The following is a 16528-nucleotide window of genomic DNA, read 5'->3' on the forward strand; positions in this document are numbered from 1 at the left end:
TTCTCTTGTTTCCATAAACGTCCTAAACTTTTCATCATTTAAATACATCTTGCAATATATAATCGGATCCAGCCCACGGTCACTTATATAAGATGTGTTCTCTCTGCTGAGCTCTTCATCCTCGTGCATTTGCGCTTGTAGAATTTTAAGCTGCAAAATGTAGAATTCTTCTGGGTCTTCCCTCGGGTCAAAATCGCTTGCTTGCCGTCCACATTGGTTCAATATTCTTTGGGCTATTTCTTCTACATTGTGAAACTTGCGAGAAAGTTTTTCATTTGAAAGCCGATTCTGCAATGTGGTTTTTCCTGTGCTGTGTGCTCCACATATAAACACCCGCAACATAGCTAATAATTGGTATCTTTCTCGATTCAAAACGTTTGATAACAAAATTTCAAAGTCGTAGATGCATTAGACAGTCTGGTACAGTTCCGTTGCCGGCGAATTAAACGTAAGATGACGTAACCAAAAGTTGAAACTGAAAGTTTGCTATCCAGCGTCTACGAATTATTTTTTCCGTAAATATGCGAAGAAAATGCGAAAATCCCGCTATTAGATAAGGTTTTATTTAATCAATTGAAAATTATTTATTGGTTAAAAAATTGCATGTCAGAGCAGGTCATTTTATAAACATCTAGAAATCGATCGATTGAAATGAACAACCGCTTCCGCCTTTTCTTCGTAAGTTGGTCAATTTCCTGGAAGACCGAACTTAAAAGCTGTACACTTGACCTCATTTATTGCAAATTCGGCGTTCTTTATCGATTTCAATAACTGATTAGATGACTCAAAAAACTTTCCACAATTAAAAATGCTTTGGCGGTTTATTATTGTGTTATGAAACTTAAATTCGAACAAAGAAATTTACATAGTTGATTTGCTATGTTGCGTGTGTTTATATGTGGAGCTCATAGCTCTGGCAAAACCACATTACTCCAAAGTTTACTCGTAGAACCTGGCCACGATTTTCATGTGGTGAATGAAATAGCCCGGAAAATACTCGCCAAAAATCGATGGCAGGCCGAAGACTTCAATCCGAAGATAAATCCCGCCACATTTTACGAGTTCCAGCTGCAAATTTTGCGAGCACAATGGCATAGCGATGTAGAACTTTGCAGACAAAATACAACGTACATAAGTGACCGTGGACTAGATCCGATAATATATTGCAAAATGTATCTGGGCGAAGAATGGTTTAGGAAGATTATGAACACCAAAGAAGCCGAAGAATGTATCAAAAGGTGAGTTCTTTGTATCATGTTAAGTAATGCTTCGACAGTCAAGTATATTTAACCTGGTATTTAACCTATATTTATAGGCCAAAGATACTGATAGTCATATTAACTATAGCGTATCGTAACTATCTCGTAAGCAATTTGTAAATTACCCCTTATATACAGAAAACAACATTTGTGTCATTATTCAGCGACTGTCGTGTACAAATAGTTTGTTTGTAATGACCAGGAATTCGACTTGCATACATATTAATAATAGCTAATATGAGCCAATAGAATAAAGTTTTGACGAAAATCACTTCGGAATATTGCTCACCCAGCGGTGTAGAAAGAGTGTGATCATTTCACAGAACTAAAGCTATTCGTATATCATGTAAACTATTAATTTAGGATAAAAATTCTCATCTAAAAGTTGGTGTTAACTCGACCATTGAATGCCAGGTTTAATTAAGGCTCAATTATGGGGTCTTGAGTGTTATCATACGTGTTTAAGCAATAATATAGGACTTGGTCAACTTTTTTCAGGAATGAAAGACGAGTCATTTATATCGCTTGCTATATACTGCCCAATAGAAGCTCTGCAACAAAGATTGGATGCATTAAACTTTAACTATGCACCTGTCAAAATGTTTCGTTTTCATGCAAATTATGGCTTAGGAAATAGCGACGTATAATTGTTCTATTTGTTGGCCATTGTTGCACCGCGTTTGGGGGTTAAGTCACACCAGTCAAACACCTGCCAGAACAAACTAAGTGTTTTTTTACCCGCGCAGCCTGCAACGAAGGTGGATATCTTTAAAAGACGGTACATAAAGAATAAGGGCACACGAATTCAAAGTATACGAAATTTGCAAACGTTGCAAAGCTGTATTATTGAACATTTTTTAAAACGCCGGTTGCCTGGCAACCACGGACCAAGGGTTTTCCCTATGGGTTGCTTGGCACTCTAAGATTGCCTTGATTGCTACGTATAAAATCGATGTTTTCAACGTGTGCTTTCCAACTCAATACGATTTTTCATTCAAACTATACCAGGCATAAAGCTTCAAACACATTGACGGTGATAATCAGGCCGCATAGAGAATGCATTCAGGAAGACGGGACAAGAATGGTGCCCAAAATGGAAGAGCTTGTCAAATTTACAGAAATATTTCTCGAGTTCTTTAAAGAGTATGATATTCAGTATGAGATTATAGAAGAGTTATGCCTGGATACAAGAGTTGCTCTCCTAAAATCCTTCATCGATGCCAAAAAATAGAGAGAAGAATTACGGTATTCACATCCTTACGAGTTAAATGGCGAGTTTGAATGCTCAAATAAACCGGTTCGTTATATAATAAAATAAACGCCACAATGTGCTGACTCTGGTTCAGTAAAGTTATTCCTAGTGCTTGACAGTCCAGTTATTTTTTGACAGAAGTAGAAAATGGGGCAAAGTTTATCCTCACTCCCGCTTCACTTGACATCAACAGCCTGATTTATACAGGAGATATACGGAGACAATCCGTGTGTGCGGAAACAAGGATAACGTTGTGCATTCGTCAGCGCGCCCTCAACACGCGGTCACACCGATGAAATAACACGCTGACTTCTGGGCCTGGATACGAAAGCTTCACAGCGCTATCCACCGGATAGTGGTTTTTTAATGCTCAAAAATTGCCCGTTGTTCGGCATAACCTGAATTTGAATTTAGTATTCTTAAATTTGGGGTTCTTTGCCAATCTATAATTTCATTGATCTTAAAGCATGTTTAAAACGGCTGAATAAATCACTATCCGGTGGATAGCGCTGTCCACTCAGCTTTAGTACAACCGCCCCTGTTGATTTCAGCTAGGACTAAATATGCATGATATAGGCATTTTACTCATTCTAAGATGCTTTTTTCCCACTATGGTGTGGGATTGTGTTCCGTTTCGCCAGAACACAATCTCACACCATTGCCGGAAAAAAGCATCTTAGAATGAGTAAAATTCCTATATCGTATTTAGTCCCAGCTGAAATCAGAAATTTACTGTTTATTTAATCCTTGAGACTAGGTTAGGTTTACGGTAAGATTTAGCATTTGTGTTTACCTTAATCAGCCATAAACCCAGGCAGGCCAGGCTTTTGTGGCCCTCAGAGCGCAGGTAGAAAAACCTGGCTTGCGAGGTTGCCATAAACCAAACCTAGGACCTAATCTGAAACTCGAGCACTAAATTAGTGTATTTAGCTTTACGATCATTCATTACTGAACATGGTATAGCATATGTATTATAGTCCTGGTTACCAGGATGGGTACGAATAGCTAAGAGTAACCAATTATTGATCACATTTTTTTTCCGAGTTGACAATGCAATTACTTAAATACACATTCATATTTAGTCAAGATGACTTAGTAAAATAGCTTGCTATTCGATGTGAAATAAAAACACATTATTGCTGCGAGCGAAGCGAGGAGCATTCTATTCTGTATGCGTATACGATCTCGTAGTCTACGCATAGACGGTATATGGCGGAAATACCCCGCCTTTCTATTTCGGGCATGGGCCTATTTCGGGCATGGGTCTGCGGCGCAGGCTAACGATCTCGCTGTTTTGGTATGTATGTAGTGTGTGACGTCATGATAAATTTCATGTGTGTGACGTCATGATAAATATTATAAACCTATTTTAGATATGTTTCATATAATTTAGATATGTGTCACATTATGTTAGGAAAAAATTAAATAAAAATCGATATGTACATTTCGCAGCAGTTCACTTTCTATTAGAAATTTCTAGTTACTATAAATATTTAAACACTTTGTGTGACGTGCGCATGGTTAAAACGTGGACATACCGTTGTCATAGTTACGCTTAAACCAATAGCCGATGACGGAATTGTTGCTATGTTGTGAATATAGACGTTAATATAAACATTATAATAAACGTTGGCGCTGGAGCTAGCTTATTACAAAAGTTTGCCAAATTTATATTTCGACATTGTGTGTACGTCGCTTGAGATATGAGTAGCACAAGGTAAGTAACTCAATACTCTTTACAAAATTTTAGTTCAGAGTTGAGACTCGTGCTTGTATCTGTTACTAGACTATGTATTTTTATAATAAAGTTAATAATCATCTAGACTATGTGTGAAGCACGCGTCAGTGCACCACGCCAATAAACAGCTTATAATCAGGCACGAATTACAGCATAAACAGTCTAGACATGAATCAATCTTTGTGTTCGGCAGTATAATTTGTATAGATTTGTAGATGAATATTGCACTTCTATAAAACGGGTTAGCAGAAACGGGGAAGCCAACGTTTTGCGTGACATTTGAACCATTAGCAACGCCGGTTCCGTTGTAGCCTATATATAATTTAGACTGCGACGATGATAGATACAAGCCTTGTAGTCATATATTAAAGATCCACTGAAAAGCTACCGGCAGCGGTTTATTTGTGAAATACACTCACATATGACGGATTATTCTGTCACTGACTATAGCTATAAATTAACTACATTTCATATATAACTGGCTCTGTGGTGTATCTTTATAAACTTAGTTCATCGATATCACGAAAGTTTTCAATTTTACTATAATTCTAGCCTACCAGTGTGGTCACGACATCATCCAGTAATTCCCAAGAGATATGTACCTGCTTGGACGACTGATATGAAAAATCGCCGTCTCATTGTACAGGTCGGTGAACTGATCTAAATCACCTCTAAAAGGGCTACGGTACACCGAAAATCCGCTTATCTCGCTATACTACGTACTAAAGCTTTAATGGTTTGCATAGAAACGGTCTGAAAAGGCCATAATTTTATGTAACTGACCGATAAAGTGACTTTCAAATTTCACATTACGCGATCTTAGCCCAACTTGATAGAATACCAACACACCCTAATAGCCTAATCATCGGGCATAGGAGTGGGCCCTGATTTGATCGCTTATGTATATTCAAAGTTCAGACTTGGGTGACACTGGGTGACCCAGTTTTTGTTAGAGTTGAATCGAATAGAGGGGTGGTGAAGATATCTAAATCCTCGGAAAAACCCTAAACCTCGTTCCACTTTTAGAACTGCAGACAAGCAAACTATCCTTATGGCCCATTTAACACAAGTGTCTATCTTGAACGTAGAGGTATGATTATATAAAATTTTATACAGAAATACTGGTATACATTTAGGGCATTGGCAGGATAATATTCTCTCTGCCAAGCCTCGTAGCTCTGTTGAAAAAATATACGTTCAGCAGCAATAGAGATCAGTAGTTTATAGTCCCGAGATTAAGCGTCTGGGTGCTTTCATCAAAATATAGTCAACTCCGAACTATTAGGTTCTCCAAAAACCGCTCGGTATAAGGGTATTTTTAATATGCCAAATTTTACGATTGTCTTATAGTAAAGAAGTTGGTAGCAATGAATTCTCGTACCCAGGGCCCTTCCACAGCATGGTCGCGAGAATGACTACGCTTTAATCAGCTAGAATTTATCAAGCAATTGTATTACTTTTAGAACGACTAAATCACGTAGAACCAAGTCGCATGGTAGAAAGCAAAAGAATTGATGTCTCAAGGGAACAACTTTTAAATCCCTGGATACATTCTCCTCTGTCTAAATATAGAAGCAGTTTAATGCATTATGTCAGTTAATGTCACCATTGACATTATTTTAATTATTATTTTATTAACTAACCCTAACATAAACGCCTCTCTGTACCTAAATCTTGGCAAACTGGGTGCCAAAATAATTTCCGGAATTGATGTTTTTGAGAACTAGTAGACTTTATGTATTGTATCGCCGGCAGGAGCAAAAACGGATTGAATGCGACAGAATTTAATGTAGAGGAACTACAGAATTTCTCAACTTTTTCAATGATAAATGCTTAACCCTTGGAATTTATAGGTAAAAATTGTTTATTTATTTCTGCGGCATTTATATGCTATATCTAGTATTTGGAAATGCCGAAATCATATTGGGTAGAAAGAGAACGTGTAGAATGTCTCTAGTTTCGTCCAAAACCTTATAATATCTTATAAAGTAATTTCTATATAATTTTAATAAGTTCTGTTCACACGATCCAATTTTGTCGGATCTGGTTGTCAGGTGTCTCAATATTAGCTCGAGCGTATACATCAAAGAGGTTAGACTAAAGTAGCTGTTTTAACCTGTCAGTTTTGACAGTCCAGTGTGACAATGATATATGATATCATTGAACTTAATTATGTGTATTTTGGTGTGAAATAAATAAACGCATGATAACAAAAAACGATAAAGAATACTTGCATGTTATTACTGTTATACCTCCTTGCTGACAACTTTCAGCGAGTGAACTAGGCCTATTCATTTTCAGCTTGATTGCTCCATTTTTTGGCTCTGCTGTCACGTTCATAAGCGAGGCTCTAACGGAAAATATTTACAAATTGAATTATATTAACTTCTGATATATTGATGGTGTTTCCAGTGTGCAAATACACAACGATTCAATGGCAATGTCACTGCAAAATCAACAAAAATAGTGAAATCAGTCTCAGTGCATCCATTATCAGCCCAAAATTCTGGTAAATAAATTTTTGTGCACTTTCATTGCAGTAGACATTTTAATTAAAATAACGTGTTGAAAAATATTTTTCCTCATCCTTTCCGCACTTGTGCGCAAAGATCCGTCACATCTTCATTGAGCTTATGTGTGGGCGCATGCGCGATAAGATGCCACAATCTCGTTCTCAAGCTGAATTTGCAATTGAAATCCGGAAGGCTTTTTAAGTTTATTTACTGGGCACCAATGTTTAGAGATTAAGAGGCTAAAAGTCTGACATTGAAGTTTGATTGTGTGTCTGATGGCAGATGTTCTTGTTGCCCTCAAAACACCGCTGGCTTGAATTACGTAGCGCTCGCAGGCTCGTAACATTCGTCATGCTGCCGCAACGTCGTGTGATCGTGCGAAGGAAGCCGTGAACCACATGGAAAATTTGAAGAAAATATCTCATTTTCAACGGTTTTAAACAAATTACAACAGAATACAAGGTAAAATGAGGTAGGTGCTTATTCTTTTTAATATATTTAATCTAAGAAGTTCTGTATATTACGATAATTATTGCAGTATTGCTGCAACATGGTCGGGCGGTTTTAAAAATACATGACACATGCACTTTGGACTGTGGCCGTAGGTAGTGTAAATAAAGGACGTTTTATTCTCGTAATTTTAAAGTTTTGTTGCGCTTTTTGGTAGTGTAAATGTGATTTCGAAGTAATTTGAACTAAAATAAAGGGTCCTAAAATTAAATGTTGGCAAAAAATGGGCGGAAATCCCGAGTATTAATATCTCAGATCATTTGGATGTAATTCTATAGCGGGGGTAACCCCCCTAAAAACATTTTCTGTAGAGCCTAACAGTGCCTTGTTTTTGCCCGTCATTTTCTTTAGCCATTTTATCTCTATTTTTGTTTCTAATTTTGCGATCATTGATTTTTATTTTATAGTGAACTTCCCCAGTCTTCTAGCATTGTCCAGAAATCGTAAGTTGATATATGATTTGTTTTGGTGGGAAAAAAATTAAATTTCGTTAGTTGTACCACTAGACACTAGTAATCAAGCTGCTGAATGGTTCTATGGTATTCACAAAGTTTTAATCTGATTAAAGTTTATCATGTTGCAAATATTAGTTCAATTGAAAATCAATTGAAAGGTTTGTTTGCCATGAGGTTAATAAAAAAGGGTGTTGGTTTTTAAATGAATATAATAAACATAGTTGTGCAATTCTGTGTTTATCCACTGCATGGTTACTGGACGGCAGCACTAAGGATTAGTGGTGCTTATAAGGGACGAAATGGATTGTCATCACAAGGGACAAGAGACCTTAGCTATATATGGCTGGAAAAAACAAGAAAGAAGCAACAAAGAAGGGTTTATATATTTGAGTTGTGATCGTGAATCTTTTCCAAGAAAAATATTACAATAATAGTTATTAAACTCCCAAGGATCAAAAAATAAGCTAACAAAAATAGATCCTTAGGGATATATTAAATGTAGCAATAAGCAATTATTGTGTTAGTTAGTAAGTACCTACCTTTTTAATTAAACAAAATATTTAAAGTGGTTATCAAGAAATTACTTAATGAATTTTAAAAAATAGTATTGATCATACACTTAATCTAAATGTGTCTGGCAAACGCTGTTGATTGCAAGACAGAAGAGTACACAGAGGTAAATTGTTAATTGCCATATTATTATCTGACAGTCTTTATTCAAAAAAGGAGAGAAATCTGACAATTTGACACACTATATGACTGAAAGGGTATCTGTTCAATCTATATCTCACCTTCCGCCATGTCCACTGGCTATAAAGAAAACAATAGAAGGCACTGATGAGTTTGCGACTTCTGACAATTCTTCTCTGAAAAGGGAATGGAATTTTTTTTTCGTTTCAAGATATGTGGTATGTGACTACCATAGGGTTAAGAAATTCATACCATTCAATGTTTTAAATATCTAACAAATTTTGCATTTCAAACTTAGTCAACTTTAAGAGATTGTTTACATAATCCAGGTTACCCAAGGTTAATAAAGGCATAAATTATTTTGAGGTATAGGGATTAGCTTTCATGAACAAAATGGGGACATTATTGATAATCACACCATTGTCAGGATCAAGTTATTTAGGGGCAGTTCACAAAGTATGTCCGATCGATTTTCAAGCCCCCCTCCTTGTCCGATATTGTCTGAATAAGTGACCCCTCCCCTCCCCCCGACGTTCGCTTTGTCTCGCATATGAGTGAGAATCATTGAAAAGATATAGATATTATGTGGTGTTCAAGACGTGTTCAAACATTGACACAACATTTACAAAGAAATATTTATTTTTGAATTTCGGACGTCCAGATTGCTTAAACCCCACCCCTATGGCTTGGACATCGTTTGTGAATGGCCCCTTACTTCTTTCAATACCTCAAAATTATGAACGCTTCGTTTAATCTCGGACAACCGGATCATATAAACAGTCCTCAAACTTCATAATTCTGCCTGGGAGTGTACGTTATACCTTGCAAAATTTATACAATGATTTGTTTTTCTTATGACGAGTTATTTTCTTCTTACGGGCATTTGGCAATGTAAATTTGAAACCACTAATTTTACAGTCCCAGAACAATTAGCCAATCCACAATCCAGTTAATATACAAAACTCTGGTATTGAATAACTGGGTATATTATTTTCCGGCTGTGTGTACCTAATATACCTTGCAAAAATTGTGCAATAATTCTTTTTTTTATTACGGCGGGTTCGGCTAGCTTAAAATTGTGCAACAGCAGTTTAGGTCTGTGCAGACAATGCATGTCGCAAGGAAAAGAAAAAGAGTCCTGCTACATACCAAAAAAATGGACACCCGGCTGATAGATCACGCTTGTATGTATGGCCATAATTTCGCCGACGTAATTCTCGAAAACCTTCAAATTCAAAAACTCATTAATAATTTTATGAATTTTAGCAAATGAAATCGACTTTAAGAAGTCACATTTGTTGGCTTTATACGTGTAAAGTGCTATGAATGCTAATTAGGATGGCACATTGTATAATTTGTCACGTTCATTAGTATTCTTTATATAATGTTTCATCCTAATTAGCATTTGTGTACTTGGAGAGGCTCCTCGTGTTTCAAATACTGCAAGGAATTAGCCCTTAACTTCAACTCGTAGTTTTCTTATTCGTCAATCCCTTGAAGTCAATTCATATTTGAATACGTTGTTGAATGTTAAATATGGTTCGAATATAGTTAAACATGAAATAATATTACGCCTTCGAGATAGCATGCCGGATCTTTTGAATTAATAAACAGCATAAATAAATTAAATCATTAGTTTAACATTAGTTCATTCATAACTGGTTAGACTGTTCTCGATTCAAATCTTCTTTTCCACTCACCGCAAAATCAACTCGTTGCGAGTGCTTACATCAAATTAAAATAGACTATCAAGCATTGAAATTGACGAAATTACTCGCAGCGAGCTTGCGAGTTGCGATAAGTGGGTTAGAGCAAGGGGGAATTTCGTTTAAAACTAATTGGCATATATTTGTTTACATTTTTAGGCAAAGCTAATGGGAATGCCTAAATTTTTAATACTTCATTTAAAATGGTAAATAATGTACCTTTTTACCGGAAGTAGTCAAATTTATTCATTCTGATTCTAAAATGTAAACAAACTTTCTGATTGGTCTAAAACGAAATTCACCCTTGTTTAAGTGATGTGATCGCACGAAATTTAGTTAAAAATGAATGAGCCAAAAAGAAATGACTAAAAGGAACAATCTCAAAATAATAACCTATGGCCCTTATTGCGTTAAGTTCGATTATACCAAGATGAGATAGGGTCAAGATCACCAGCAGACAAACACTTGGAGTAAATTTTGCCATTAATAGGAATGTCTAGAAATAATTAGAGCAATGATGTCACAATTCAACTGTAATGTAGTAAAGTTGTGGTTATATAGCTATAACAGTCTTTGCAACAGAAGTAATAAAAAAAATAATGAAAATAATGATAAAAATACCATCTCATTACTCAAAGAATATCTGTAGAAATTGTTTAAAAGACCTTATACCCAAGTAACCAATTCGAATCTGCTACAGTCGATTTATCAGCAGCTATATATGAGGTAGCTATGAGATAGCTTTGTAAAATAATGATCTTGACCTGAAAGGGGTGTCACAACAAACTAATATAACGGGAAATTAATATTGTTTAAGGCATGTCCTGTAGTAGAAAAATCCAAGCAAATCACGAGCTTAAATTTGTCTACAATTTTTTTTATAAATAATTTCAATAGACGCTTACTTTTACTAAAACGTCCGCCGGTTTTCCGTCATCCAGATCTCGTAGTTATCAAATTAAGTACGCTATATACATATATATCTTATTGTAATAAGTAATATAATAATAATAATAAATTATTGAAATATAAATCCTACTTCTATATAGAGTTATAAACAGTAAACGCCTTACCTGTATTATTTCCTATTTCAATTATCGATAAAGACGAAACTCTTCGTTTTTCAAACGTGAATTGAAGAATGGTCATGAATGACTTAAACTACTCTGCCTTTTTTTATATAGCATGAGCAACTCGGATACTTAAATATCAATACCATCAATTCAAGATAATATTAGCTTTCCTTGTGGCAAAAACGTTGTATACCTGCCCCGGTTTCCTGCAAGTTGCCGTTGATATATATTGTCCTTTTGATAGCAAGATAATCTATAACATTTTGCACGGTATATTGTTGTATTGTTCTCTTGATAAGAATAGTATAAATAATTATATATTTATGCTGATATATGCATGGGATGAAGGCAAAGTGATACTTATTGCGACAATGAAACATCAGTTTTTAATGCTTTGGCTTGTACGTACGTAACTAAAGTCGACAATGGATAGAAAGCAGGGAGCTAGTTTACGATTTACGACGGAATCGATGCCAACCGAACGTTGGCAAATGAAGCAGATTTTAATTGAAGGTCTCTTCTCTATTGACGCACAAAATAGAGAGTGTCCTCAGAATTGAGACAGTTGGCCATGTTATTTCTTTGTTAGATGATTTCAATATTAGATGAAATTGCATGCAGTGCAATCCTTTAAATAGAAAGGGCATCCCCCCCCCGGCCCTGCTTCCGCTTTGCTTTTACAGTAGCTACTTGTATCACGTGATGAAGAGTTTCGCCGAACCAAACTAACGAAATTCACCTGTTAAGAGGTTAGGTTCTTTTGGCAAATGTTCTTCATCTTTTCTTGTACTTGATAATTTCACATGGGTTTATATCATAATCGTTTTAGCACTAAACGTTCCAAAAAGTTAGTAAACGCACTCCAAACGTAAAAAAATCATATTTTATGTATATCATTTTTTTAAACACCCTGTGTATGACGTTTAGACTTTACAAGTTTGGTTGCTCTAGAAATCGGTTTGTGGCAAAATTTAGATGAAGTCCACTGTAGCCACCAGATTAATTAACCAGATTTCGTTCTATATTCTTACAGAATAAACAATTATAAGATAAGAATGAAAAATAGTTCTAGATATTGCTTTGATAGGGGAGTGTGGTTTGACAAAAGAGTATACACAGAGGCAAATTGTTAATTGCGATTCTTTTATTTTTCTTTTATTCAAAAAAAAAGAGAAATGTGACAATTTGATTAAGAAATTCACAATATGTTAACGACCGAAAGGGTTTCCACCCGCTCATCTTTTTCTTAGCGGCGTCCATCGACTATAAAGGAAACAATGGAAGGCGCTGATTAGTTTTTTTCAAGTTACGCGCCCACTGACTATTCTCCGAAATGGGAATGGAATTTTTTTCCTTTTTGAGATATATGACAACCATAGGGTTTGAAAATTCATACCATTCAATGTTTTAAAATATTTAACAAACGAATTAGATATATTAGTTATGGAATTCGTCATATTAATTTCGTTATGCAGGGTGTATAAGAAAGAAACTGGAAGATTTTAAAATGTCCAGAAAACTATCATTTTATCAAAAAATCTCCAAAATATATTTACATTTAGTATATTTACTAACAGTATAAACTTGCAGAAAAATTAACCTTGAAAAGCGGGAGAACGGTTTTTAAAAGCCTAATTTTTAACCGCTTGTGCAAAGAAAATGAGAGGTTGAAAATCCCAGTTCATTTAAAGAGGTGAAAGTTTGGACTCTTGTGCAGTGTATCACAATTTCAGTAAATTTGATAAACATTTAAGTTCGCCGCAAAACGTTTCGAAATTGGACTTTTTTCCCGTTTACTCCTCTGTCGCCTATACTCCGCTCTCGAATGACGTACTTAATAAATATAACTAACAATGAATACTCTTGTTTGGTTGTTTTATTTTAACAAAGAGTTTTGGTGATTACGTCATTCGAACTATCACTGATGCATGTAATCATTCTTGCATGTAAAAGTTACGCGAGAGCGAAGTAAACCGGAAAAAAGTCTAATTTTGAAACGTTTCGCGACGGACTTAATGTTTATAAAATTTTCTGAAATTGCGATACATTGCACAAAAGAGGCCAAACTTTCACCTCTTTAAAATGAACTTGGACAAAATTGAACAACCTCTTATTTTCTTTGCACAAGCGGTTAAAAATGAGGCTTTTACAAACCGTTCTCCCGCTTTTCGAGGTTAATTTTTCTGCTAGTTTTTATTGTTAGATAAGCCAGAAGATGCTGAAATACTTTGACGTAAATATATTTTTGAGATATTTTGATAAAATGATAGTTTTATTGAGCATTTTTTAAATTTAGTTTTTTCTGATGCACCCTGTATAGTGCAGACGTAGTGCACTTCAAAGGATTGTTTAAGGCCGGCGCACACTAGAGCTATGTGCTTAGCAAAAAGTCATTCGTGGCAATTGGCGTAAGCCAGTTGCTCTCGTGTGCGGGCGACTTTTCAGGCGACTTTGGTCATTCGTGCCACTTACGGCAAATATCTAGCATGTTTGATAATTTCTGCCTCGCGTGCCGAAATCTTTCCGTGTGCGGCAAACTGAAAGCTATCTGCTTATGGATTGTCTTAACAGAGCATGCGTAATATACGAAAGTATACATCCAAGATGGCGAACAGATTGTAAAAACAAAATTATGGATGAAAGTGAAGACGAAGAGGTGTTGTTATTTTTGTTGCTGTTGCGTCGGACTAGACTAGACTTCCGCTTTAAACACCGTTATCCAAGTGCTATTAATTATATTACCTGTTTGAGAAAGCTTACTAGTTATTTCTGCAATAGCGCATTCCCGTTTCTCTCTGTTTCTAAAATTTGTAGAATTCACATCGTATAAACACCTGTATTCTGGCCAAAGATCAACCAGTTTGTCTTCCAATGTGGCCTCAGCCACCAATTCGTCTTGCTTTGTTTGCACCGCTATCTTGGATGTTTACTTTCGTATATTACGCATGCTCTGTTAAGACAATCCATAAGCAGATAGCTTTCAGTTTGCCGCACACGGAAAGATTTCGGCACGCGAGGCAGAAATTATCAAACATGCTAGATATTTGCCGTAAGTGGCACGAATGACCAAAGTCGCCTGAAAAGTCGCCCGCACACGAGAGCAACTGGCTTACGCCAATTGCCACGAATGACTTTTTGCTAAGCACATAATAGCTCTAGTGTGCGCCGGCCTTTAGATGATCCTGATTACCCAAGATTAACAAAAACGTGAAAGTATAGGAATTAGCCTTCATGAGCAAAATAGCTACATTATTGATATGACCACACCCCTTGCAGCATCATGTTATTTACTTCTTTCAATACCTTAAAATTATCTCGGACAACCGGATCATATAAACAGTCCTCAAAGTTAATAATTCCGGCTGCAAGTGTACAATGATTTATTTTTCTCGTCACGGATGGGGCTAGCTAAAAGTTTTGCAACAGTAATTTACGTCTGTGCAGACTACAATTTATGTTTTCGTAAACATCTCGCCGTCATTTGGAAAAATTGACGTTGACTGAGACAAGAAATACAGTCTTAATACATACCAAAGCGGTGGACACGGGAGTGGTATTGGCGGGGGAGGCCTAATGCCAACGCGATGAGATCGGCGACGTAATCCTCGACCAAGATAACCTTTAATTTAAAAAATAGCCCTAAAGGCGCTTTTACGCAATGCAATTTACATTGCAACTTGTAATGCGATTCTACTTCTGAGACATCTAACGTTGTCAGATACGAGCATTTCTTGCGATCGATAACGTTTTTTGAGCATTTCGGACACACTTTAAAAGTTAACTCCCTCCATATTATAATTGCATTGCAAGTTGCAAGGAAATTTGCATATAGTGTATAAGCGCCTTGATTTATATAACTTTTTTTTTATTCGTGAATCCTCTTAAAATTCATGACATTGAATTTTGCCGAGCAGGTTGTTATCCCCTCTGGCTTAAATAAGCCGTAATTATAAGGGATGTCCCCAAATAACTCTCCCCCGATCTTTTGTTGTTAGTTGATCTCTAAGCTCGAGCATATTTAAATTAGTTAGTGACTGTCATATACTTTCAACTTCCCAGTTGTCTAAAGGTGAAATATATAAGCTACGGTATACATCTGATATATTTTAATCTAATTTGTAAATATGAAAAAATAATATGTCTTCGAGATAGCATGCTGGATCTTTTGAATTTATAAACAGAATATATAAATAAATTGCTTGTTCTCAATTTAAAAGAAAATAATGCAAATTTTTGCTAGCAAACCATTTCTCTGCAAAGTGGAGATCATGCCTATATAATGCTTCTTTTCAAGCGTATAAGGCTTCATCGCAAAATCAAATCGTAAGCTCGATGCGAGTGCTTGCGTCTAATTAAAACAGGCTGTCAAGCATTTTGTTTGGAAGAAATTACTAGTTCGCAGCGAGCTTGCGATAAGTGCATGCATGGGCAAGAGCCTTAAGTATACTAAGGTGCTCGGGTAGTTTAAAATGAAGTTATATATAGTACGCTAAAACGAAATAACTAAAATGAACAATCCCAAAATAAAAACCTGAGTGAACTCGAACCCTGGAATCTGGCTTGTGTATACCAGATATTGCGTTAAGTTCGATTATACCAAGATGAGATATGGTCAAGATCACCAGCAGACAAACACTTGGGGTAAATTTTGCCATTGATAGGAATATCTAGAAATAATTAGAGCAATGATGTCACAATTACATCAACAGTGAGGCAGTAAAGTTGTGGTTTTCGTCTGTTCGAACGTTTTTGCATGACGGGACATTTTGGCTGATAATCCAGGTTTTATCGAGAGAAAAGGAGTTTGTCCCCATGAAACATACAAAGTTGTTTTTCTCGTCTTGCTAAAGACACAATCGTCTTGCAAAAGTTTAGCCTTTTATATAGTTATCACTGTCTTTGCAACAAAAGTAATAAATATTGCAAATATTTTGAAAAAAGGATCAATTAATTACTCATGGAAATAATTAATGTCTGTACAAATTGGTGTAAAAAACCTGATCCAAGTAACCAATTCGGCTCTGGTACAGTCGATTTATCTGTACCCTATATATATAAGGTTGCTACGAGATAGCATAATATTGCTGGAAACATTGTTTAAGACATGTTATGTATAGTAGAAATATCCTAGCACATACGAATTTAAATTAGTCAACAATTTTTTTAAAAATTCATTCAAACTTTTGAACACACGCTTGCATGCTTTAACTATTTTTTTCAAGGAAAAAAAACATACGTTGTTTATCCGCCTTAATGCTTGGTCCGGACGAGGAAAAACCGGGCCTTGGGCTTGGCCATGAAATGGCTTTTGGCTTTCATTTTATAACTTCGA

General features: G+C 35.9%; 2 protein-coding genes and 1 long non-coding RNA gene across 5 annotated transcripts in view; all 3 read left to right on the forward strand.

The window, feature by feature from the left end:
* The first annotated feature begins 745 nt into the window (after nucleotides 1–745).
* Nucleotides 746–3942, forward strand: LOC114525785. Its single transcript, XM_028547212.1, has 2 exons — nucleotides 746–1238; nucleotides 2268–3942. Exons 1-2 carry the CDS (start codon nucleotides 880–882, stop codon nucleotides 2488–2490), a joined length of 582 nt encoding a protein of 193 aa, XP_028403013.1. The 5' UTR covers nucleotides 746–879; the 3' UTR covers nucleotides 2491–3942.
* Nucleotides 3943–4044: 102 nt separating this feature from the next.
* On the forward strand, nucleotides 4045–6454 carry LOC114525786 (testis-expressed protein 43-like). Its single transcript, XM_028547213.1, has 4 exons — nucleotides 4045–4228; nucleotides 4802–4895; nucleotides 5276–5339; nucleotides 5713–6454. Exons 1-4 carry the CDS (start codon nucleotides 4215–4217, stop codon nucleotides 5847–5849), a joined length of 309 nt encoding a protein of 102 aa, XP_028403014.1. The 5' UTR covers nucleotides 4045–4214; the 3' UTR covers nucleotides 5850–6454.
* A 621-nt stretch (nucleotides 6455–7075) lies between these two features.
* LOC114525582 overlaps nucleotides 7076–16528 on the forward strand; it is a 37821-nt gene continuing 28368 nt past the window's right edge. For all 3 annotated transcript variants that reach the window (XR_003687219.1, XR_003687220.1, XR_003687221.1), the window contains exons 1-2: nucleotides 7076–7234; nucleotides 7680–7715. This is a non-coding gene — a long non-coding RNA (uncharacterized LOC114525582). The remainder of the gene's footprint in view (nucleotides 7235–7679; nucleotides 7716–16528) is intronic.

This window comes from Dendronephthya gigantea, unplaced genomic scaffold, assembly GCF_004324835.1.
Source record: "Dendronephthya gigantea isolate DGI-Jeju-01 unplaced genomic scaffold, DenGig_1.0 000035F, whole genome shotgun sequence".
Lineage (NCBI taxonomy): Eukaryota > Metazoa > Cnidaria > Anthozoa > Malacalcyonacea > Nephtheidae > Dendronephthya > Dendronephthya gigantea.